Source organism: Parastagonospora nodorum (assembly GCF_000146915.1).
Source record: "Parastagonospora nodorum SN15 chromosome Unknown scaffold_15, whole genome shotgun sequence".
NCBI classification, from domain to species: domain Eukaryota; kingdom Fungi; phylum Ascomycota; class Dothideomycetes; order Pleosporales; family Phaeosphaeriaceae; genus Parastagonospora; species Parastagonospora nodorum.
In genome coordinates this window covers 475,629-499,675 of record NW_001884563.1, presented here as the reverse complement: position 1 = coordinate 499,675, position 24,047 = coordinate 475,629, and the positions used below count along the sequence as shown (strand labels likewise).

At 52.1% G+C, this 24,047-nt stretch overlaps 8 protein-coding genes across 8 annotated transcripts; 4 read left to right on the top strand and 4 right to left on the bottom strand.

The window, feature by feature from the left end:
- Positions 1-97: 97 nt before the first annotated feature.
- SNOG_09660 (hypothetical protein) lies at positions 98-1,151 on the top strand (the record flags this gene model as incomplete). The annotated part of the gene is made up of 2 exons (XM_001799896.1): positions 98-732; positions 798-1,151. The coding sequence occupies 2 exons, from the start codon at positions 98-100 to the stop codon at positions 979-981; spliced, it is 819 nt and encodes a 272-aa protein (XP_001799948.1). The 3' UTR covers positions 982-1,151.
- A 1,557-nt stretch (positions 1,152-2,708) lies between these two features.
- On the bottom strand, positions 2,709-4,088 carry SNOG_09659 (hypothetical protein; the record flags this gene model as incomplete). The annotated part of the gene is made up of 4 exons (XM_001799895.1): positions 2,709-2,988; positions 3,037-3,252; positions 3,290-3,731; positions 3,779-4,088. The coding sequence occupies 4 exons, from the start codon at positions 4,086-4,088 to the stop codon at positions 2,709-2,711; spliced, it is 1,248 nt and encodes a 415-aa protein (XP_001799947.1).
- A 2,548-nt stretch (positions 4,089-6,636) lies between these two features.
- SNOG_09658 (hypothetical protein) lies at positions 6,637-7,016 on the bottom strand (the record flags this gene model as incomplete). The annotated part of the gene is made up of 2 exons (XM_001799894.1): positions 6,637-6,717; positions 6,849-7,016. 2 exons carry the CDS (start codon positions 7,014-7,016, stop codon positions 6,637-6,639), a joined length of 249 nt encoding a protein of 82 aa, XP_001799946.1.
- A 2,828-nt stretch (positions 7,017-9,844) lies between these two features.
- On the bottom strand, positions 9,845-12,923 carry SNOG_09657 (hypothetical protein; the record flags this gene model as incomplete). Its single annotated transcript, XM_001799893.1, has 5 exons — positions 9,845-10,031; positions 10,167-10,952; positions 11,008-11,052; positions 11,245-12,291; positions 12,340-12,923. 5 exons carry the CDS (start codon positions 12,921-12,923, stop codon positions 9,845-9,847), a joined length of 2,649 nt encoding a protein of 882 aa, XP_001799945.1.
- A 274-nt stretch (positions 12,924-13,197) lies between these two features.
- On the top strand, positions 13,198-14,723 carry SNOG_09656 (hypothetical protein; the record flags this gene model as incomplete). The annotated part of the gene is made up of 2 exons (XM_001799892.1): positions 13,198-13,465; positions 13,564-14,723. 2 exons carry the CDS (start codon positions 13,198-13,200, stop codon positions 14,721-14,723), a joined length of 1,428 nt encoding a protein of 475 aa, XP_001799944.1.
- A 907-nt stretch (positions 14,724-15,630) lies between these two features.
- Positions 15,631-17,717, bottom strand: SNOG_09655 (hypothetical protein; the record flags this gene model as incomplete). Its single annotated transcript, XM_001799891.1, has 4 exons — positions 15,631-16,085; positions 16,130-16,599; positions 16,734-17,265; positions 17,570-17,717. The coding sequence occupies 4 exons, from the start codon at positions 17,715-17,717 to the stop codon at positions 15,631-15,633; spliced, it is 1,605 nt and encodes a 534-aa protein (XP_001799943.1).
- Positions 17,718-18,936: 1,219 nt separating this feature from the next.
- On the top strand, positions 18,937-20,094 carry SNOG_09654 (hypothetical protein). Its single transcript, XM_001799890.1, has 2 exons — positions 18,937-19,308; positions 19,361-20,094. The coding sequence occupies exons 1-2, from the start codon at positions 19,125-19,127 to the stop codon at positions 19,699-19,701; spliced, it is 525 nt and encodes a 174-aa protein (XP_001799942.1). The 5' UTR covers positions 18,937-19,124; the 3' UTR covers positions 19,702-20,094.
- Positions 20,095-20,420: 326 nt separating this feature from the next.
- On the top strand, positions 20,421-23,369 carry SNOG_09652 (hypothetical protein; the record flags this gene model as incomplete). The annotated part of the gene is made up of 7 exons (XM_001799889.1): positions 20,421-20,511; positions 20,773-20,812; positions 20,891-21,278; positions 21,330-22,402; positions 22,449-22,643; positions 22,702-22,934; positions 22,990-23,369. The coding sequence occupies 7 exons, from the start codon at positions 20,421-20,423 to the stop codon at positions 23,367-23,369; spliced, it is 2,400 nt and encodes a 799-aa protein (XP_001799941.1).
- Between the last annotated feature and the right edge of the window lie 678 nt (positions 23,370-24,047).

Below are 24,047 nucleotides of genomic sequence, written 5' to 3'. Positions count from 1 at the left end.
TAGACCACTCAACAACGCTTCTTCATAAACATACCTCTCTCAATCGCTCCTTCTCTTTCACCTCACCTAACGTAAAATCTAATTCTTACCTACCAAAATGCCGACCCTAGCACAAAAACTCTCCAAGCCCTTCGTCGACATATCCGTCCTGGTATGGGACTTCAACCTCTTCCTCCTCAACCTGCTTCTCCCCTCCCAACCATCCACAGACGTCGTCCCTTCCTCTGCCCCCGGCGCCCACGGCCACTGGGGCACCTACACGCCGCCCGGCCCCGACGACTCGCGCTCCGCCTGCCCGATGCTCAATGCGCTCGCCAACCACTCCATCCTCCCGCACTCCGGTAAGAACATCTCCTTCCGGCAGCTCAACACCACCGTGCGCCAATCCTTCAACTTCGCCCCGAGCTTCTGCTTCTTCGTGCCCAACTTCGCCGCAAACTTTCTGTCACGCAGCTATTGGACGGGCACGTTTGACCTCGCCGAGCTGAGCAAGCATAATGCGATTGAGCATGATGCGAGCTTGACGAGGAGGGATGCGGCGGAGGTCAGCGATCAGGGGAAGCCGGATTTGGAGCTTGTAAAGGAGTTGTTGGACGCGGCGACGGGGGAGGGCGGGAAGAGGCTCACCAAGGGTGATTTGTCGCGCATTTTGGCGAAGAGGAGATTGGAGTGTAGGGCGAATAATGAGGCGTACAGTGAGAGTTTGTTTCACAATGGATTCGGGAGCGCGAAGTAAGTTTTTCCCTATTATGATCATATAATCTGTAATTTGCAAGAATGTGCTAATCTTTACGCAGCTCTTCTACTATGCTGACGATATTCGGCGGGGACGTGGATGATCTCAGACCTATGCTTACCGAAGAGCGATTCGTGGAGGGCTGGCAGCCGCGGATTTTGAGCCGCTTTGGCCTTACGATGGCGGCATTCAACGGGACGGTTTTGCCGGTTGAGCTGGGTGTCAAAAGGGCGAAGATCGAGTAGGAAGAGGTCAAGCACGTGTAATATGCTATCTGGATCAAAAGGTCGTCTCAGAAATCCCGGCATTCCTAGAAACGCATAAAGAGATCAAGTTTCGAGCATTTGCCAGAGATGTACACAGACTAGCTTATATGCTCGCACGCATCATGTAGTATATCGAACCCCGTTTCTCCATCATGGTTTCCTTCACAGCCTTGAAAGAAAAGTACCTGACTCATACTCATGCATTGTTCCCATTCTGACTTTTGAAGATGAGAGCGAACAGTGCAATAGCCTCCCTAGTGTTACTGGTGGGGGCTTAATAGCTGTTGCGTGCTCGGGCATTTCATAGAAGGTCTAGCTTTTGACTTTGGATTCTGAGGATCTCTTTTCCTGTGTTCGCGCATGTGGACATCTTGCGGTCCCCATCTGTACGCTGGGACTTTTACTTTTGGCAAACATGACACCGCATATAGATCATTTTTGGGAGCGGCGAATCAGGAGAACAGACATAGACCAGTTCGGCTGCTCTTTGGTCGATTGAATAGAGGGGCTTTTTTTGGTTTGACAAGAAAGAGGAGGATGGGGAGAATCATATGCGTTTGTACATGCACTGATGTACAAATGTTGACGGCATTGGTAAATCACGCCTACTTCCTCGAACATCAACGCTGGCCGAATGTGTTTTGATGCGGGTGGTAAGAATAACATGACATTGAGACCAGTGAATTTTCTTGTTGCTAGACACCGGCACTCAGCACTGCGCAAAAACATGTACGGAAGACTCCCCATTTTGAGGACTGATGTTTTTTTTCAAGAAACACAAGGATGCAGACATGTTTTGCTTGCATTCTGTTTTTGAAGAAAGTAGCGTGTACTTTTGGCGAGGAGAAACTTGCACGAGGAAGTAGAAAGGCTCTTATGTAGCTTCGATGCTGGAGTCTCTGACGACTGTCGCACACTCATCCTGATTTGAGACCCGGAGATTATGCAACACCGGCTTTGCGATAGCATGGAGGTTATTCACATCTGGCATCTCAGGCAAGAAATCAGTGCTCAGTTTGTGTTTTGAGAAGGAGTGAAAAGGAAATCCATAGCCTCAGAAGCGGATTTCAGTGGTTGATATTTTTTGTAGTAAAGAATAGCAGAACTGTGAGTTAAAGATAGAGCTATTAATACATGATTACTTCAGTCTCTTAGCACATGTAAGGCGGTCACTTCCTTTTACATCAGCGCAGAAGGTCGACATCGGTCTGGTCTCCCATGACTTTCGTACTCTCTCATATGACTGATTGCATTGGCTTTCGACTTTCTCGTTCGTGGATCATAGCCCTTCAGTATACTTTGTTTTGAAGGAGAGAGGATACGGAGCCATGATCATGAGCATTCTACTCTTTGGAGACCAGGCGGTGGAGTCGCTGTGGGGTGTAGTGAAAGGGAGCGCCTGCTGTTGATATATAGTCGCAGCTCGTGACAACATCGGGTGGAAAATCTTACTCGAAGGAACAAAGAAGAGACACATGATCATACGCTTCTGGTTGGAATATTTTAATGCGCTATCTCAATGCCTAGTCAGCAGAACTCTACGGCGACAAACGCATCCCTTGCATGCCTTTTTCCACGACCAGTGAGATGGGTGAAGGAGCTCGTGACCCGAAAGGATGAGGTGGAAAGGGCAGTTGTATGTTCAAGTTTGTATTGCTTTAATAGCTATATATCGTATCTCATAAATGGTATCTTCGACGACTGACTTAACCGTAAACCTTCTGCTTGTTGTAACCAGGCAGCTTTGCAAGCTGCGACTGGTCAATAGCCTTCAACTGTGGGCAGCCCAGCTGGCCGATGATGCTACCAATAGCTCCTGTAAGTGCGTCGAGTGGGCCGAGAAGAATGTCTGGCTTAGCCTGAGCGGCGACCTGGTAGAGGAAGCAGCCGAAGTTGTTGCCCTGAGTCAGGGTCTCCGCGTTAAAGACACCACCAGTCAGATCGCCGATGTCAACACCGGTGAAGGAGTCGGGTGTACCAGTGTTACTGTAATTGGTTAGTGCGTGAAAGAAATTGAGATGGGAGTTTGCTTACCCTCCGATGTCGAGGAACTTGGGGTGGAGCGCGATAGCGTTCAATGCATCTCCAACGAAGTAGGTAGTCTCGTATGGGTATTCGATGGCACGACGGTACCAGTTGTCTGGGATGCGCTCAGTTCCCTGAACAGCCTTGTAGTTACCGTTCGTTCCCTCTACACCGAACCAAGACTGGATGGTCTCATAGGAAAGCTCTCCGATGGGGTTCTCGGCGCTGTGGTTGGGCCATGAATCGGTAGATGAAGGTGTACGCGGCGGGCTGCACGAGTACACCACTGAAGGGTCCGTTGAAGAAGTAAGGGTTGCTCTTCTTCTGCGCGTCGAACCTGTCGCTGCGGAAGCTTGTGAGTGAATCAAGCGTGACCACACCACCGGGCGAGTGGTTGATCAGATCCTGGAATTGCTCGGTGACACATTTGTAGTTGTTGCCAGCCTGGTACAGATCTGGTCTGGTTGGGGATGCGTCGCCCTCGTACTTGTTGTGTGAGCCAGTAAGGCCGTTACCGAGAATACCGGTAACTCCGCCCTGTGCAAGGGACGGTGTGCCACCCATACTCCAATTTAACACATCGCCATCCAGGGCTCCTCCCAGGACGGACAGGAAGAGGGCCAAGTTGGCGCCCATGCCAACCACCTTTGTAGTTGCTTCGATGTACTGTGCGACGGAAGCGTATCCGTTATGTGGTAGAAAGTCTGGAGTCTGTCAGTGGGCAAACTTGCACTATTGGGAGTGTACACACTGTGATTGGCGAAAGCGTTCAGACCTGGGCAAGGTCCACGCAAGTCATTGGGTCCTGGAGCCACGTACTCGTGGCCACTGCCCTTAGTGACATTGATGAATTGTGCCTTTTCGTTGAAGATGGGAATGGGCTCGAATAGTGCTGATGCTGCATCTGCTCCAGCCTGTCGTCCCTTCAACTGCGCTGCCATCTCAGAAGCCCGAGCCAGAAGCTCTGGGTCAGCTGCTGCCGCCTCCATTATCGCAGCAGGAAATGCATTGGCCAGTGGGGCCAATGCAGCCAGCGAAAGTGGGATAGATGAGAAATGCATTTTGTTTGTGAATAGCAAGGTACTGCGGAGGAGGAATGCGTATTGAGTGCCTGTAGAGGCGGTTCATGGAGACTTAAATAGATCACACCAGACATACAACCCCACGTTGCATACCGCCCCTCAACTTGCCCGTGAAGACGTTGACCTGTAGGTGCCGCGGTGAACCATGGTAGCACCGGGCGCTTGCATGCTCATCTGGTCGATCGGATGTGACCAAGCCTACGGTTTCCAAGAACAACTGGGTCAACACCAACATCGGCGAGATGCACATACCCAAAAGAGTATGACATCTCTCTTGAGTCCAGTCAAACTACCGCGGTTGACCGTGGCGATGGAGCCTTTCCCCGCTGCCGATCTTCAAAAGTGAGTCGGGTCGACCTATACAAGTTAGTTCCGGATACTACATTCATCACACTTCAACCATCTTAGTGCTCGCAGCCTCTTCTAGAGATAGAAAAGACTTGGATTCTGCAGGGGGGCTGCCGGAACGGTAGGTCCCGAAGCCTCATTAGCTCATCGACTAACGCAAATTAGCTGCTGTCTAATCTGTTCATACCAATGATCTGCAACGCCAACTTCCATTGTTTGCAATCCGCAAGCCATGATTCGCGTGTACTTAGCTTCCGGCGACACGTCCTTTTTCTCGGCCCTTCAGCAGCACGAGGCATCGCCACCACACTCGTTGCGTAGTGTGCGGAGAACGGTGCAGACACCGTCCAGGGCGGTGTGGTGACAAAAGGTTTCGCAATCTTACAGAGTTATGAGACCATCAAGTGACGAGAAGTCATGGTGTAGTCAAATCCTTGGAGGTATGCGCAGCAGCAAAGGGAAATGCCGCCCACAAGTCTAGACTGCTCGTTAACTAACTACTGAATCCCCATACCAAGGCTATGGTGCAGTTTCCCAAAAAGCAAGAGCGCGGCGATATGGCCAATTCCGGAAAAAAACACAAATCCATGAGTGAACGTCATACCCAAGCCAAGAGTGTGTTTAACCAGCTCGCATCGTTGGAGTGTGAACTAGGCCTGGAATTCGGACCGTCCATGGTTGTGTGAATGCTGCCACGAGATCATGGACTGGCATTCACTTACCGTATCGCCTCGGCACCTGAATGGAGATTCATTGGTCGGTATATGTTCGTGGATTTTAAGTTTCGATCCGCCAGGCACCCTCGCGGAATTACGTTGGGTTATGGTTCTGTCACGACTAACGACCGCGGAACGAAGCCAATTTCTAAGTACTGTGTAGGCTCTGTACACCTACGTGCAAGTTATCTCCGAAGTCACTTTTCGCCGTCATGTTCGCCGGTCGGTGTATTTGTTGAGTACCCATTTTCTTTGTGAGGAATTCACGGCAAATAGTGTATCCAATCTGGAAGCACGGTTAAAAAGCAAACTTGTGAAGCGGCGTGCTATCCGGTCAAGCCGCCTCCACAGCCGCATCCACAGCGTTACACTGGCCTGCTTCTGACGTAAGGGTCTTCTGGTTCTACGAATGTGGCTGTGATACAACGAGCCAATTTCACCTGAATCTTCTCTAGATTGTATGGTATTGGAGGGTCATCGCGTCTTTTCTGCATGCTCCATCCCTGCGGCCAAAAGTCTGCAAGGGCCCAGTTATGACACCCAGGCAAGGCCTTGCAACATGAAAAGTCTTGCTACGATCACCCAGACAAATTTCCCGTGTCAAAATCTGAAATCGCCGTTCGAGTGTGCATCGGTCGTTGTGTTGCCTCTAGGTAATGTAAAATGACTTCATCTCATCGGACCCACCCATCGATCTGAGGCGCAGCCGGTTCGCGGGGTACTCTAACCCCGTCTCCTTTAGTTCGGTTTGCTGGCATGGTTGCCTCCTGTTCGACTTATCACGTGGCTGTTCGAGCAAAACGGATCCAGGGTTGCGGCTGACGAACACCAGACCCATCAGTGGCGTGGCGATCCCCTTCGTCGAATACAGGAGCACGTGGCTTAAACTTTGGCAGGTCTGATGAGGGTGTAGAATCTCTCTTCACATGAGTTTCTATGTTTCCTTACACCCCTGGAATTGTTAGACACGATTTCGTTTCTACGCGGAGTCAACACAATGTGACGCGCGCAAATCATTGCTGGTAGCAGAACAAAGACAGAGTTTTGAACTTCCACAGGTAGCATTAGCTGGCCGGGAGTGACATCGATTGAAAAGATCTGACCATAGCTCTGATTTTACAACGTAGATGAAGGCTCAGCTCCTGACACATGCTGGCTTAACTGTGTGTCTCTAGCCGAGTGCACACTGCGAAGAAAACTCTTCGGGACGCTATTTTTCTAGGAGACGTGCATAAAATCAGAGTGATTCGTTGGTTTTGATTGTACTAAAAGATAGTCACTTGTCCCTGAGTTGATTCACGCTAAAAGATTCATCGATTCTGTGGGGTATGTCGATCATCAGTCACTACTCACTCTCCACTCGGTTGCTACATCCATGTCGGTCAATATTGTCACAGAATACAGGTTTTCACAATCTATCGTTGTTGACGGTTTACATCTACGGCTGCATCGTACATACGTTCTTAAATTTTGAGAGCTCCGGGGGTAAAGACCATGTCTAATTTCGACAGCGTGTCTTTCACGAGCACACGACATAGCCACGTCTGGAGATTAAATATTAGCGTGTCTCATAGCAAGAACAATAACTCCTATCCTCGGTGGAAGCATGTCAAGCATGTGAAGACCAGGAAGGATACGAAGGAGAGTGGCGTCTCGAAAAGTCCGGGGCACATACCAAGGAATTAGCGTAAACTGTGTAGAAGAGGGCGCAAATAATCTCCGATAGGTGTCGGTTGGCTTGCCTGAAAATTTGGATGTGCAGATCCGCGCGGAGCGAGCGTTTCTTCGAGGTGAAATAGTATTGAGAGCCGGACAGAGGATCGTGACATGCTGTCGTAGTCATTTCGCTTTTGTGAACTCAAAGTCGTCAGGAGAATCACGCCTGATATACTTCATGTGCGTCTAAGAAGCGAGAGTAGATATATGGCAGAGCTGCATCAGTCATGGCAATCGCCGTGAGTGTCTTTCAGTACAAGAGCGGTATTTGCAAATGATCAGTGAAGGCTTCTTATCCACGTGGGCACTTCTGCTGACGACGACGACTCAAGAAGATGCAGGAGCCTGGCGACACACCAATTTGAGCGATACATGCGCCCACAGCATAGGTAAGAAAGAGTCAGGTTCTGGCGACGAACGAACATGGGCCGCCTTGGGTTTACTTTTCGAGTATAGCAGTAACATAGATCGACTTTCCCTTTCATTTTATACGTGTGTTTTGAGCCGTCCAAGAGCAGCCGAAAAGTCATCAGTCTTCTCTGTGTTGATTTTGGTATGGCGTGGCAAATTCCCAGACACTTCTCAGTCGCAGAAGTCATCGTTGCGGACATCAACGGTTTTATAGAGAAATGGCTTTGAGTGACGCGTTGAAGGGATGGTCGCACACACTCAAGCATTTATATCTACAAAATTCACGTGCTTTGACGGCACTTTTTAGGGCAATAGGAGCACCTGATACAGCTTTATCAACTCAAATTCGACCTTGAAATCAAATGTAAGAAAGCGGCGAAGAATTCCTCAATTCATGGAGCTCTAGTACTTCATTTTTGAAGGCACATATAGGAAATGCGAGTGTCGTATTTTAGAAGGACGCTGAGATCACAGAAAGACATGGCAGTCATCCCTGCCTTTTTCCAGGAATAAGACAGCGGAGTGAATGTGTGCGGAAGAGCGCAACACAACCCCAGACTTTTATGCTAATCCTCACAACACTCTACTAGTGCGCATATGATTCGGCAGCCTGCTTCGGAATTATACATGAGCTCCTATGCTGCGTCACATGCATGTTCTTTCGCTCATTTTCTGAATCTACTTTTGGAAAAAATTGTGCATGAAGAGACGCTAACCCTCGCCGAAAGAAAATTTATTGGAACAAGCAGACAAACATATGGTCGATGCAAAGGCGACTTTTGGTGGCGAAAAAAAAGCAGAAAAGTCATAAGTAGCTCCTGATGTTTTTTGTTTTGATGTCCGCTTTAAGCGATGTTGTAAAGATAAGGAAGGACGGAGAAGTTCGGGCCTTTCATACCCAAGCCTCTCACTCATCTCTACCGATACGGGCATTTACGCGGACACTACTTCTTCTGAACTAGCCCAAGAGCGCATAACGTCATTGATGAAATGGTGCGTTGCTTGGAGAAAAGACATGGCTGCGCTGTCGTTGATGTTCTGACGCAACGGGAAGGCGTCCATCATCTGTCTTGCGCTCATTTCTCACTCAAAAGTCTGGAAGCAGAACATGTGGTATAGGAGTACTCATTTTTTTTGTTGGCAAGGCGTACATGCAGAGACATGCCCCCGTGTTTTTTCTCTTTTGGAACACAAAAGATGTCGTGATATTGCTGGAGAAGACCGAAGGATCGAGAGGTTTATTTACCCTCACTCTGAAACCGAGACAAACATATGATATCCCATGTCGCGTTTTCGATGTCCTGCCACGCAGCTTTCCCCAAGTCTTTGCGGAAGCAGGACATTCGCGGGTTCCTTGCGTTTTGTCAAAAGGCGGCGCAAAGTCATGTATGCCTCGTTTGTCAATTTTGGAAGCGAATACGCGTTTTGCTAAAATGAAGGAGACGTGAACAGCGCCTGCGTGGTCGTTTTATATACCTTCCGAGCCCAGAGAAGTGCCAGACATGAAATGGTGGCGCTGGGTGTTTGGTTGCAGTGTGGCGACCAAGGGAAGACATGCTTACAGTTTCCACTTCAATGTTGGATGGGGGAACATATCGGATTTTGAGCGGGGAGAAGGAAGACATGAGCCCGCAGAGATCTTCGAGTTTTGGAAAGAGGAGTGGGACATAAGTCGATATTGGTGGATGTTTGACAGAAGGACGGAGTACGAAACGAGGTCCTCGAATCCTTTACAGTAGGGAGGAACATAAGCTGGGTATCACAATCTTTAGCAGAAGGATGGGGTATGAACTGAGACCCTTCATGTTTTCGCAGAAGTGCGGCATGCTTCATGTGATTCAATATTTCGTTAGCAGGAAGACATCAACCAGCTTAGCAGGTCTTTTGGCAGGAGAAAATGCCATGGATGCATCGGTGACTGCATTTTGGAAAGCGGCGGAGAAATCGCGAGACATGTTCTCAGCGACACAGAGTTTCTATCCCAGTGGAAGCACGGAGCGGGAGAAAAGCAGAGAACATGCTTGTCCAACAAGTATTTTTTGGAAGCACGGAGAGATAGACATCCAAGAATGACTCTCTGAGTCTTGGACTACCAGGGCTGGCGCATATCCAGATAGCCTCGATGTTTTGATAATCCGCGTAGGCAAGAAAAAGATTGATGGTTGAGAAGAGAAGACTGCGAGGAGGTTCATTTATGCGCATATCTGGGGGTGATGCCGAGTGAACACACATGGCATGCCGTCGTCGAGCTTTTTGACAAGTGTGTGTAGAAGCAAAACCATTGATCCTCCAAAAACATGTGTAGTGTGAATGGTTGATTTTAGAACATGCAGAAGCACAGAGACCATGGGTGGTGGTTTTGCTGCTTTTGAATTAGAAGAGCAGACAGCAACGACGAACGGTAACAAAGCAGCCTATGAGCAAGTCATGCACCCACTCAGCGCCCAGTCGCTTAGTAATACTTCCAATTATATTCTATATGGTCTGATATACATCATCACTACATAATATAGCAAAACCACGCGTGGAATAATACTACAGGACTTAATTCGCCTTCACGCCACCGCCGCACCAACATCGTCCTTCCCCTTCCTTCTCAACATGCACAACGACCTCCATGCCGCGGTCTCTGAGGAACTGGACTGCGCGCACCCGCACGTCTTCGAGGTCTGCAGCGTGCGAGGCGATGATGTGGATGACGCCGAGGACGCGCTGCGGGTGCGCTGCGTGGCTGTGATCGTGGTCGTGGTCGTGATCATGCGCATGCGCATGCGAATGGTCGTGGGAATGGTTGTGAGAATGCCCGTGGTCGTGGTCGTGGTCATGTTTGTGATCGTCGTGGCTATGACTATGACTGTGTTCGTGCTTGTGTCCGCAGTCATGATCGGCTTCTTTGGCATGCGCTTCAGCATGCGCGGCACCTTCATCTTCGAGCCAAAACTTCGGCACTGCGTATCCAACGACTCCGCGTAGGGTTCCAAGCTCTCCCAACGTGTTTCTAACACGATACTCGAGGTCGTTGGGTAAGCTCAGCATCAGGCGAGCTCCACTGCTCTTCACAAGCGGGATGGCGGACAAAAAGATGAGGATTGCGATGATGCAAGAAGCGATTGGGTCCCAACCAGACCAGCCGTAGTACTTTGTCAAAAGAGTGGAGATGATGACAGCTACGGAGCCTAGAGCATCAGCAAGGATGTGCAGGAAGATGCCTTGCATGTTCTCGTTGTCGTGTGAATGGCCATGGCCGTGATCGTGTCCTTCATGTCCATGATCATGTCCATGGCCGTGGTGAGCGTGTCCAAATGCCGTAAGACCCACAATGTTGACGAGGAAGCCCAGGATGCTGACGATTAAGAGCTCATTAAGACGCCGAAGCTCGTGACCTTCCCAGAGGCGCTCGAATGCATCGAATATGATCTCAACACTGACAAGGAGTAGAAACACGCCGTTGGCAAATCCAGACAGCGTGTCGATCTTTCCATAGCCATATGGGAAGCGCGCATTCGGGCGCCACTTGCTCATCACTGCTGCCGCCAGACCAACAGCGAGACCTGCGCAGTCGAACAGCATGTGGATGCTGTCAGTGAGAAGACCTAGTGAGCCGCTAACAAAGCCATAGAAGAACTGGACAATCATGAAGGAGAGATTGAGTCTGTGGCTTATTAGCAATTTTTTTTGCGCCACCATCATCAGGGAAGGCAACTTACACTCCAAAGTAAGCGATCCGCCGTGAGTCTTTCTCGATCAAAACGCTGTGGATAATTGAGCCCGGCGTAGCCCGCGCAATGAGAAAAGCGGATAGTCTAGAATGATTGCCGTGAAGATGGTGATCTTGGTGTTCGTGCTTGTGGCCGTGACCTGAATGCGAGTGGCTGTGGCCAGAATGGGAGTGTCCATGTCCGTGGTTATGTGCTGTGGAAACTGAAGGCAATGCGGTATCATACATGACGGCTCCAAGAAGCCCGACACATGCGAGCGGGAATGCAACCCAAAGGACAGTTGACGTAGAATATTGTTCCCAGGAATGAACTGCAGCGACAAGAAGAGTACCCAGCGCCAAGCCCACATGCTTTTGGCTGCGTAATGCGGTTGGAAGTGAAAGGAAAACGAGCGCCGTCGCTGATGCAATGGAAAGTGTAGTGTAAGCTATGGTGTGGTGAGAAAAGGACGGAGATGAAGAAGAAACCAGCGAGTACAAGAGCGCAACTACGGTTAGACTGAGACCAGATGCAATGGTGAGGACTGTGTCCTCGAAAGAGCTTATGAGAGGCGAATAGGGCTTGGGAAGAGAGGCCCTGCCAGATCCCTGGCTAACATAGGAGGTCTGGCCCTGACTGCCCATGATGAGCGACCATCCGGCCGTGGGCAGTGGTGGAGGAACCAGGAATATGGACATCAGAAGAGAGCTGTAGCCAAACAACGGATGCGAGGCGCTGCCTACAGCGAGACTATCGGCCACCATTGCAAGCGCAACGGCTCCACAGGTTATCTTGCGTGTCCTCAGCGTCCGGCGGAAGTCATCCCATGGCGTGTGTTTCCCAGGCTTGCGATCTAGTGCACCGAGACCTGCGGCCACAGCAGTCAGCAAAGCCAGAGCCACTCGTGCGCCTCCGAGCTGCATCGATGCATAGAATGGTAACAGCACGCTGAGCACATTGTATGCCATGCGCTTGGGGGCCGTGCTAAGGTTGAACGTGCCGGGCGTGGCATCGGATTTCCGTCTGTCCAGAGGCTGCAAGCTGGAGCTGATCTTTGCTATTACGCCGACCAATATCAATGTGGCCGAAGAGAGCGTGAGCGCGTGTAGCAGCTGCGAATGGCTCGTGACTGCTAGACTCTCCACGGCGGGCGCGCTGTCAGCAACCGCCTCAGAGAGTGTCGAGGGCAGCTTTTGATTTCGTCCGATGACGGTCGGGTATGCGAGCGACGCGAAGAGGAACGGGAGGGGTATGAGCAGCGCAGTGAGAGCTTCTGGCAGCTCCAGCCATGATCTGTCCGCGTTAGCAACCACTTCCCCACGTGTCCACGTGATTCCTTACGACGACAGCACGGGCAGGATGGGCTGCTCCGACTCCTGGATGGGCGAGACGGGCGAGAAGCCGTACTTGGCGGCGGCATTCTTTCGTGGTGGGGACCGCCCTATCTCAGCCTCCCCTCGTGGCCGGCCCTTGGACCTCCCGTTGACAAACGGCTGCAGCGTCCACGACGAATCGTTCGAGTTGGAGCGGTCGTGGCTGTGAGTGTGGTTGTGTTCGTGCGCGTGGCCATTGTACTCGGCATACGGCGAGCGCACCGCGCCGTGCAATTGCCCGTTCCCGCTCATGTCGGACTGGTGGTGTCGGTGGCCGTTCGCTCTCAGAGGCGAGGAATGGGGGCCATTCGTGTAGGGCGAGTACTGCGACTGCGAGCGCTCATGGCTGTGGGCGTGTGACGTGGGAGCAATGGGCAGCGCATACGTCGACGCCATCAGATAGCGGTTCAGGTGTGGTCCCTCCTGGGCGAGTCTTGACTCGGTCTGCGCAGAGGGCAAGTGGGCTGTCTCGCGTCGCGAATGCGATGGATTATGGATTGGTAGTGGGAGGGCTGGATGGATGCACGTGGTAGAGACAGTCGCTGCTAACATGTGAACAGCATCGGCGGGGTGTCAGTGCATTCACTTCACTGTGGCTCCAGAGTCGACGGCGTCCTGAGATCTGCGGCCTTCCTCTTTGATAGCGCTGTTGCGCCGTCTTCTTGACTTTCAGGGGTCCCAGATTGGGAGCCACAACGCCTTCCCCTTCTGGTCTTACCCCGGCTTCGCCCTCCGCAATGGCACTAGGCCCTGCCCGTGACGCACGCGGCTGCACCAGCCAACCTGATTGCTCGCTTCACACCAACCTCGACTCCAGCTCGCCGCCATGGGCTTGGGGGACTTCTTCAACGAAAAGCTCAACAACGGCTTCTCGGCTGTCTTGACTGGCATAGTCGCTCTTTCTACGCTCTTTACCATTTTGTTGCTTACGTTGCCAAAACAATATGACCCGTACGAGGACAAGGCCATCAAGTACGTCGACGAAAATGGGAAGGAAATCCAAGTAAAGACAAAAGATGGCAAAACGGCTCTGAGATGGAAGCAGGGCCGGACGGTGCAGATTCTTGTCTTGGGCGACATTGGACGATCTCCCCGCATGCAGTATCATGCTCTAAGCATCGCAAAACACGGTGGCAGAGTGTTTTTGATCGGTTATCAAGGTCGGTGGTCAAATAGATGAGATGAATTCTAGATGCTGAGTCATGTGCAGAGTCAGAGATACATCCAGACATCGTCTCGAACCCCTTGATTGAAGTCGTGCCCTTGGTCCCAGCACCGGAAAGTCTTCGCCCCAGCAGTAAACTGCTTTTCCCTATCATAGCGCCACTCAAAGTGCTTTGGCAAGTCTATTCACTCTGGAGAGCACTGGGCTATAGAAGCGGTCCTGCGCGATGGATGTTTGTGCAGAACCCACCATCAATCCCAACTCTCGCTGTAGCAGGTCTGCTGTGCTTCTTACGGAACACTGACCTTGTTATCGACTGGCATAACTTCGGCTACTCCATTCTCGCGCTTAAGCTAGGTGCCTCGCATCCACTTGTCAAAATCTCGGCCTTGTATGAGAAGCTGTTTGCGAAAGCCGCAGCACATCACATCACAGTAACAAATGCAATGGCACGGGTGCTGAGAGATGACTACGGCGTCACTGCACAAGCCCTGCATGACCGTCCAGCGTCACTCTACAGACCTATCAGCTCCCAAGAGAAAGCTAAATTCCTTGCTCGATTACCCGAAACAGCACAGTATGCACAAGATCTACTACCTTCGTCCAAAACACCCTGGAGGCTCATCGTTAGCTCCACCTCCTGGACCGCGGACGAGGACTTTTCCCTACTACTTGAGGCGCTGAGCCAGTATTCTGCCGAAGCCACGTCGAAAGTCCATCTGCCAAAAATCGTGGCTATCATCACTGGTAAAGGTCCTCAGAAGGAGCACTACCTCGAAAAGATACGAAAGCTCAACCAAGAGAACAAGTTAATCAACGTCGTCATCCTAACAGCCTGGCTCACACCCGAAGACTACGCCCTGCTTCTCGCCTCCGCGGACCTTGGTGTATCACTCCACACTTCCTCATCCGGCGTGGACCTACCCATGAAAGTCGTCGACATGTTTGGCGCTGGACTGCCTGTCGTCGGATGGGGCAAGTTCGAGGCGTGGCCAGAACTAGTCAAAGAGAACGTCAACGGCAAGGGCTTCGAAAGCTCACAGCAACTAGCCGAGCAGCTCATCGATCTCTTTGGTGAAAGCGATGCGTTACTCAAGCAACTGAAAGAAGGCGCGCTGAAAGAGAGCGAGAATAGATGGGATGATGAATGGGATAAGGTAGGAGGGCAGTTGTTTAAGCTCATATAACACAGAGTATATATATATCTTGATTGGTATACCTATGCACGACCCGTCCAGCCACAAAATATCTGCACCAGCAACAAACACCAACAACCCTTCCTCGCGAGACAATCCCCCTTCAAGCCCACCCCTCCACGACCCTGGGTTGTAGGATTGTTGTGATGGGTGTGGGATAAAGTGTAGCCACTCAAGATGTGCGGTGAGATGTTGGGATGGTGTGTAATACTTAAGATGTGCGGCGAGATGTGGGATGACGTGCGAAGTGAAGAAAGAATAAGAGTGTGTACGCGAGCTTTTATATCTTGCCTGCGTAAGGGACGTTGGGGATTTTTCCATGTATACTGTGGTTCGCTAGTGCTGTGGATGAGGTCGTGGCTCACCATGTAGAGAGAACCAATGGACTTGATCCCAATCAAACTTGGTCATGCAACAAATTCACTTCACTATCATACATCTCCACATCTCACATCCACACCCACAAATAACTCACGTTATCCAAAAAAAATGCTCTAGATTGTGTGAGATTATACGAAATGGTATCTTCCGCGCCGACATGCGCTTTCTTCCCACCTAAAAACGCCAATGCTATCGATGCCGCGGAGGGTATATATATGACTGAGATGCTCCATACGCTATGCCGAAAATGAGATGATATGTTTGCTGAACGCCGATGCTGAGGAGTGTTGTGTACATGTGCCATAGAATTGAAAACCAGAGGGTAAACAATTTCGAAATTGAAACGTCTGTCAAGCCGAGCCTGCGGATCGTGGTGTGGGATTTTGCACGCGGGCGCGCGGTAGCGATGTGTGAGGCGAGGACTGAAGCCATGGTTGGCGAATTGTTGAAAATCTTCGTGAAACAGGGTCCATGCTTTTGTGCGCAGGAAAGTCAGACAGGAAGTAGGTGTGGCGCTTCAGGTCCGTGGAGGCGTCGCAGGCCGTGATCGCGACTTGGCATCCTTGTTTCGTGATGCTTTCTTCTCCTTGCGCTCAGGGTGGGCAACCATGGCATCCTCCGGCTTGAGCTCGCCAGTGAGCCACTGGCCCATGTGTGTCTGCCAGCGCATCAAGTTGTCTGCCTTGGTTGCCTCGCGCAGCCGGCGGTGTCGGACCAGGCGCTCAGCCACCTGCTGCAGGACGATCTTAGGTGGCTGGTATTCTTTGAAGCCGCCAGGACTCTCCACGTGACTCCTGGAGAGGTATGCATCTGTAGCTGCTTCCATACGCGAGAGTGTTCGGCCTCCGTTGACGACTTCTGTCTTGCCAGTTTGGGGGTTTGTCCATGAGCCCTTCTCCCAATTGTCGAGCTTGAGATCTTGCAGGCCTTTGTCGACGTTTAGTCGCTTGTACCACCGATGCTCACCCCTGGCTATTATCCGCATGTTGGTGTGCTGCTTCTCGCCTTCAGTGTACTTGTATAGAGCACATTCTTGAAGACTGCAAACTTTTCGCTCCACTTCTGAAGAAGCTTGACTTTCCCCAGAGGGCCCGGCCATATCGCAGCAAAACCGTCGTTCTCGGTATTTGGCCGGCCTGTACCTATTGATAAAAGAAGTCCTGGTTCAGAGTCGTCCCCGTGCATAGAACCATGTTCGCTGTATGCCGCAAATGAAGGATTGTTTTCGCGAATTCCGCCATCCTTGAAGCCAACCTTTTCATATTTGTAGCCCGTTCGTTCATTCTTAATGTCTGCCACGAGCATGTCGAAGTAGAATGGCGCTGCTGAGGTGGCTCGAGTGACCTGCCATATCTTCAGCTTGTCTGCGCCCTGGTTGTATGTCAAGGCCCATGGTGGGAAAGTGTTCTGGTCGTAGGTGTGGTTGTAGGATCGAAGCAGGTAGGCTTCGCCAATCTGGCCAGAGTGGGTTGCCGTGAGGCAGATACTATGTGTGTCAGCGGTTATTCGGGTTGAGTGATAGAGTTGACTGTATAGCTTCACCGCCGCAAGATACCAAGAACAGTGAATTGCGAGGCCGCAGAGCTATGCAGGCTCTATCACGAGGCGAGAAGTACTTACGACTGACACATCCGCTCCGTTGGCTTCTTGGGCTTGGTTACAGTCGCGGACCACATCGATGAGTTCGCCAACGAGCTCTCTGGTGTTTTGGCTGGCGCTGCGACTGGCTCATCATCTTCAGGGCTCCATGGATGCCAGTCATCCCCATCGCAGTCTTCATGGTTCTTACAGAATTCTGCAACAATCTCCCGAACAGCATTCTCCAGCGGCTTATGGTGGTATTTGGTGGCCAGCGGTAAAATGTTCCTCCTGTGGCCGAACAGGTCGTGACCAACGCGTCGGTAGATATCCAAACACTGCGGTACAGTCATGCGAAGTCGCGCCAACATGACCGATATCAAACCGCCCGTGCTTGTGCCGTACATGTAGTCGAAATAGTGGCATGGTAGGAGCTCGTTCTCGTCGAACTTCTGCCGTGTGCTGCCTGCGACGGGCCCTTCGTCCCTTTGTAATCGGCGCTCGCATTCGGCGACTTCGTGCATGAGTTGCTTGAGGATGAGTAGGCTGGAGTAGCCTCGAATGCCGCCGCCATCTGTGATGTTTGAGTCAGCAGGGGTCCTATGTCTTGCAAATGCGCATCGTGCAGTTTCAAGACTCTTTTGGTCTCGCAGGACATATCCAGGCACCGCGCTTCTATGCCGCGGCAAGTGTCCTCGAATAGCTTTAGTGCTGATGTCGTAGCTGTGGGTACGACATGGGCGACGTGGCGGGCTTCGATCGGTCGCGAACGGTGAGATAAGCTTCCAACGATACCAAGCTTCACGATCCTCCAGTGCTTTCTCAAGCGTCCCCTGACTAGTCGACTATGCACGGCAGACTAGGAAAGCTATACATACCTAGGGTCAAGATCAGGTCTTCCCAGCAGTTGTCTTCGTTGACGCTCATCTTCCACGTCTCCCCCGTCTTGTCCGCCTGTGTCGCCGAAGTCCCCGTCGTCATGATACTCAGCGGGCGTGAGTTGGGCGCAGTCGGAGGTTGTAGCATCTTGACGGTATGCGCGTTAGCTTGAGATGTATCGCGAGTTTGCATGGGCTTGAGCCGGCAGCTTGACAATCGGGGCGATCAGATGTGAGCGCGAGTATGTGCAGGGTTGATGGGAGGATCGCTGGTAGTTAATAAGGCCGCAGAGAGCCTCATGACATGTAGGCGCAAAGGGCAAAGGTGTGTAAAGGCTAGTGTATGCGGAAGCGGATGCGGGAGTGGGAGTGGCTGAACTGCTGGTGCCTTCTGGAGACACTTACCCCTGTATATGCTTAGAACTGCGCCCACGCCTCTTCGATTCGACGACAGATTTGGATCTGGAGGCTCATGGCTGTATATTATGTTTGAGATGTGCAGTCTGTTTAGATCGACGAGGCTACCAGCGGCACTAGATCTGTGTAACTATGGACAGGGTGACGATATCAGACTCCGCATGGTTGATCAGTCTCTGGGACTATTTCGCATCACTTGCGCTTGAGGGAATTTCGGACAGCCCCAGGGCCACACTGCACATTCTCGCCAGCCTCAGGAGGAGCGGATAGCTTCGCGCTACAAGTTTCCGATGGGTTCCTGCGTCCAGGAGTCCTACAGCTTGAGCAAACCGGAAGCGAGCTTTGAGCAACGATCCAGATGACGCCTGCGTGTGATGAGTGCGACAGCAATCAAGCGTGTCGATCCGAGGTGCGGTTCCCAGGGCAAGGGAACAGGGTTTGTCACCTGAATGGCGTCGCTGCCATGCCGGCGCAGGTGACATGCAGAGCTCGAGCGCGGCCTTGGGTGCTCGCAATATCGTTTCGGAGGTGATGCATCTTCTTTTGGAGAGAATATCCCGCAGCCACGCGACCTGTGCAGCAACGGTCAGAGCGGGCGTAGGACGCGGTGGCTCTTGAAGCCCTGCAAAAGATGCTTGCGCCGCCAGCAATGTTCCGCCCAGCAGTCAAACTTCCATTTGCGCACGCGCCTGCAGATGCTACAACAAACAAGTGCCTGAAACGCGCAGAAGCGAGCTTTCATCGTGCAACTCGCTGCTTACGTCACCTCGCAGTAGCACGGCCAATCACCCGCACCTCCGGCAGTGCCCCAATAAGAGAGCGAATCGGCCGAATCCGTGCTCCGCCACGTCTCGCTCGCATCAGGCCGGATTCGCAGAGGCGCAGTACTTGTGTGACGCTGCTCCCATTGCTTTGATGACCGAGACCGTCACTCCACCCGCGCTTTCTTTCTGCCTTCGAGAAGTCACCAGATTAACGCGCTGCTACTATACAAACTCCTGCGGCCCTGACCACCAGTTTGTGAACCACAAACGACGCCTTCGCAAACCGAGACCTCTACCGCCGCTGCCTATCCTTCACCGAAGCCCTATTTTCACCACCGCCAGTCTCAGCCTCACCTTCCCTGGCCGCCGTCCGAATGCAAGACGACAGTATGACCTTCAAATCAATGTCGACCTCCGGCACCTCATCCAGTAAGGCTAGCAGCCTCTTTGACCTTGACGAACACGGCAATAAATCTATTCTTGTCTACAAGTATCGCTCGGGCGCAAAGGGTCTCGAAGTCAGGACCGAACAGGACCTCTGTGAAGAGCTGGATCGAGGTATGTTGTTGCCGACTCGTCGCATGGCCCTCTCTAACAAGCCTGTCCACAGAACCCAACCTCAACTTCATGCGCGTTACCAAGAAGCCCATTCCCCGCGGTAACAGCCGGCTCGAGATACTAGGCGAAGACCTCATGCTCCCCGACGAGCGTGAGAAGTATGCCGACAAGCCCACGCTCAAGGTCTCTGTCGCCAACGTCGGGCTGCCCAGGACCGCCAAGTGGAAGCACATGATCTTGGGCACCTACGAAGATCTCTACATCGTGTCGCGATCGCCCACACAGACGCCAGAGTCGAGTAAGAATAGCAGTCCAGAGTCGTCACAGCACGTCAGTCCGGCGACAACATTTCCTACCGACACTCCGCATCCCTTGCGGGATCTTGATGCGTAGCTGGCGGCGTGCGGCTGAGAGGCGTGCTGATCTCGGATCGAATGTCTGGATGTGATGCGTGTCTCACATCCCTTGCTGCCACCAACAACATGGCGTCACCGTGGGTTTCGCTGAGAGGTCATCCGCAGCCATAGGCCTTCGAGAGGTCGTGCCTTCCGCTGCTGCAAGTGTCAGAGTACGCTGTCTTTCCTTATATACGTTTTATAGCGCCACTATTCGATACCCAACGAGCATTGCTCACAAGCACGGCGCTGGATGGAGTTTGGATTTTGCTTTCGATGAATATTTGCCCGGCGCGGAATCCGCTGGGAACAACTCTGACGGAACCTTTGTACTGAGAAAGCAGCTCTGTTCCTTTGGATAGTCAACGACAATGTCAAATGCTTTCCTCAGATTTGATGCGCTCTGCCAACCAACAAATAAAAGTGATCACGAATGTCAGCCTCATTTAATGTTTGCTAGCAATTGTCCGTGAGTTGATGTTGATTCAACAACCTTTGAGATGACATGGGTAACGCTGTGACCGCCGGTGCGATGCGGTCGTTCTATTATTGTTTAGTACATTTAGAAGACTCATAACACTGGTTACCCAAGTCGACAAATGTCGAGTACATGCATGGCTCGACATTTGCATGTGCTGAGATGTACAGCCTGGTGCTCGTTCTGGCTCCCGTGAAGATGGTCGAGCGTGGTTACACAGCGCTTGGGCAAGCGACGTCATGGCCAATGTGATTCGCCAATGCGCGGCTGACGAAGGATGGGACGGCAGCGACATGGAGAGTTCGCATGCAAAGTGCAAGGAAGACAGATGCACGTCTTTGTTTTTGACGGTCCAGCGTGGGTCTCCCAGGCGGAGCTGCTAAGGATAACCGCACGTGGGCCCGGGCGGCCCTTCTCAATGGTTGCACTTGGCGACCGAAGAGCGTCTGAGAGATCAGCGTCCAGTCCAAGCTCCACCCAGACTCTGCATTGCAGCCCGCGGGGAGCTCCATTGCAAGCTCGTTTGTCCTTCGCTGAGCTGGTGCGAAGCTTCAAACATCCTCTCTCATTCTTTTTGCTCCTCCCGCCCAGCTTTTTCGCGAGCAGTCGCGCACATCTCGCCCGGCATGAGGTCCGTAAACCCCGGCCGTATACACGCCAATCATGGCGCGATGCTGTAATGTCAACGGGAACTAACGCGAGCGCGCAGGTTCGGCCAGCAATTGAAGACGTCGCAGAACAGAGAGTGGATCTTCTACTACATCGACTATGATGGCCTTAAGGACGCCCTCCGCGTGCACCACATCTGGGACGAGAAGTCGGAGCAGAGCTTCATCGAGCAGCTCGAGAAGGAGCTCGACAAGGTCTACACCTTCCAGCGCGTCAAGGCCGAGGAGATCATCCGCCGCATAGCATCGTCGGAGCGCGAGGTCGCCGAGGCCGTCAACAGGTCGCAGCAGACTCCCGGTGGTGACTTCGAGGAGGACTTTGACATTCTCGAGGAGGATCTGAGCGAGATCATTGCCGATGTGCACGACCTGGCCAAGTTCACGCAGCTGAACTACACGGGCTTCCAGAAGATCATCAAGAAGCATGATGTATGTGTACAGCGGGTGTGGTGATGATCAGCGGGTGCTAATATACGGCAGAAAAACACGCGCTGGTTCCTGAAGCCCGTCTTCGCCGCCCGTCTCAAGCGCAAGCCCTTCTTCCAAGACAACTACGACTCCTATGTCCTCAAGCTATCGCGGCTCTACGACATCGTCCGCACGCGCGGCAACCCCATCAAGGGCGATTCGGGCGCCGGCGGCAAGCAGCAAAACTTTGTCCGCCAGACCACCAAGTACTGGGTGCATCCAGACAACATCGTAGAGCTGAAGCTTATTATCCTAAAGCACCTCCCCGTGCTGGTCTTCAACCCCAACAAGGAGTTCAACGAGGAGGATACTGCCATCACGTCCATCTACTTCGATAACACCGATACATGGGAGCTATACGAAGGTCGTCTTAAGAAGACAGAGGGCGCCGAAGCGATAAGAATGCGATGGTATGGCGGAATGAAGAGCGAAACCATCTTCGTCGAGCGAAAGACGCATCGTGAGGACTGGACAGGCGAAGAGTCGGTCAAAGCGCGCTTCAAGATCAAGGAGAAGAACCTCAACGCCTACCTCCGTGGCGAGCTCAAGCCTGAGCAGATCTTTGAGAAAGAGCGCAGGGAGCAGAAGAGACCAGAGAAGGACATCGCTTCGGATGAGCAGCTCGCCCGCGAGATCCAGTACCGTTGCCTGACCCGCAAACTCGGACCTGTGACTCGTTCCTTCTACCACCGAACCGCTTTCCAGCTGCCTGGTGACGCTCGCGTCCGTATATCACTCGATACCGAGCTTACCATGACCCGCGAAGACAATCTCGACGGAAAGAAGCGTGCGGGTGACAACTGGCGTCGTATGGACATTGGTGTCGACTGGCCATTCAAGCAGCTTCCCGCCGAGGACAAGGAGCTGTTCCCATATGCGGTTCTCGAAGTCAAGCTGCAGACCCAGGCTGGACAGGACCCCCCTCAGTGGATCCGCGAACTTACCTCCTCTCACCTCGTCGAGGCAGTGCCCAAGTTCTCCAAGTACATCCACGGCACAGCGACACTGAACCCAACGAGGATCCACTTGATTCCCTACTGGTATCCTCAGATGGATGTTGACATTCGAAAGCCTGTCAGCCACAAGTTTGGTATCGAACGACCCTGGCGCGAGCAACGACATCAGCACCAGCGGCAACCTGGATGACGACAGTGACGAAGAAGACGCAGTCGTGGGCCTCCCAGCTGCCAACGGTACTGAGGATGACGCTCGTCTAGCGAGACTGCGATCGGCTCGTGACACCATGGAGCAAAATGAGATGGACCGTCAACGCGACTACGGCACATTGACCAATGCAAACGACCCCAACACACTAGACATTGAGGAGCGTGTTGCTGCTGGTCGCAACCGGGACGACGACTACACCCATCTATGACTCGGATAGTGAAGATGAGGACGAGGACTATGAGCAGGCGAAAAAGCAAGGCGGTCTTCGCTACGCACGAAAGTGGGTTGAGCGGACCGCTACCAACGTTGGCAGTACAGTCATGAACGGCTTGATCGCCATCGTTCCCAAGCCTACACCCACCGATGTTGGCGACGGCGGTTTCCAACTGGGCGTCCCGACCTGGAAACAAGCCGGCGAAGTGAAGCGCTTCAAGGCGCCCAAGGGCAAGCGTAAGTCGCACATTTCTGACTTTACAAATGAAGAAACACATCTAACAACCCACAGGCATCCATGTCCCCGTCCGCGTCGAACCCAAAGTTCAACTCGCCACCGAACGCACCTTCCTCTCGTGGCTCGAATTCTCCATTCTCATCGGCTCCATCGCCGCCACGCTGCTCAACTTTGGCGACACGCTTTCTTTCGCGGCCGCATGGGCGTTCACCATCATAGCATGCGTCGCCCTAATTTACAGCGCTTCCCTTTACCTCTGGCGCGTGCGCAAAATCCGAGAAAGGAGGGCCGTCGTGTATCACGACAAGTGGGGCCCGACGCTCTTGTGCATTGGCTTGTTTGCGGCGGTCGCTGTAAGCTTTGGGTATCGGTTTGGCAAGGGTGGATTTGACGGGGGGTTGAAGGGCGATCTGAAGGGGAAGTTGACGGGTTGAATGAAATGGAGAGTATGAGAGGGATAGAGGAGTAATGAGGTGCGCGTCGGTTGTTGGTGACGTGTTGTATGATATTATTCTGGGGAGTATTGCATGGGTTGGTTGAATCGGTGTATATAGGCTCGGTTTGGGCACTGAAAATGGGATGACGTTTCTTTTGTTGGCAATCTGGAAGTCGTGTTATGGCGATGGTGATGATTTGGAACTGTCTGATGTTTAGAATTGAATTTGTATATGGAGACGGGATATGTGCATGACTGTGCTGTTTCTTGTCGGACATGGCACCTCATGCACGAACTTTTGCAAAATGATCTTCTGCATCTTTGATCATCCTTCTTTTTCGTTCAGGTGTATTTACATCGACGTTCAATCTCTTCCACGCAAGTTATAGTCTGATCTAGTCTTTTTTTTCTGGTCCGACACGGGGTGTTAGTCGACCAATTTGTTTGGTACCAGAAGACATGAAAGTCTATAAAGTATTCTATGGTAGACACCAAAATAAGTGTAGAGCATGGCAAGACATCTGCCGGAGAGAAGTGGAAGTTGGTATCTATACACCGCGGTTCTAGAACGAGAAACATTCAGCCCTGCTGTATGTGTGTGTGTGTTTGGAAGAGCAGAGACACACATATACGGAGATTGTAGCTGTTTTTTTTCCTTTGGTTTCCTGGGAGAAAG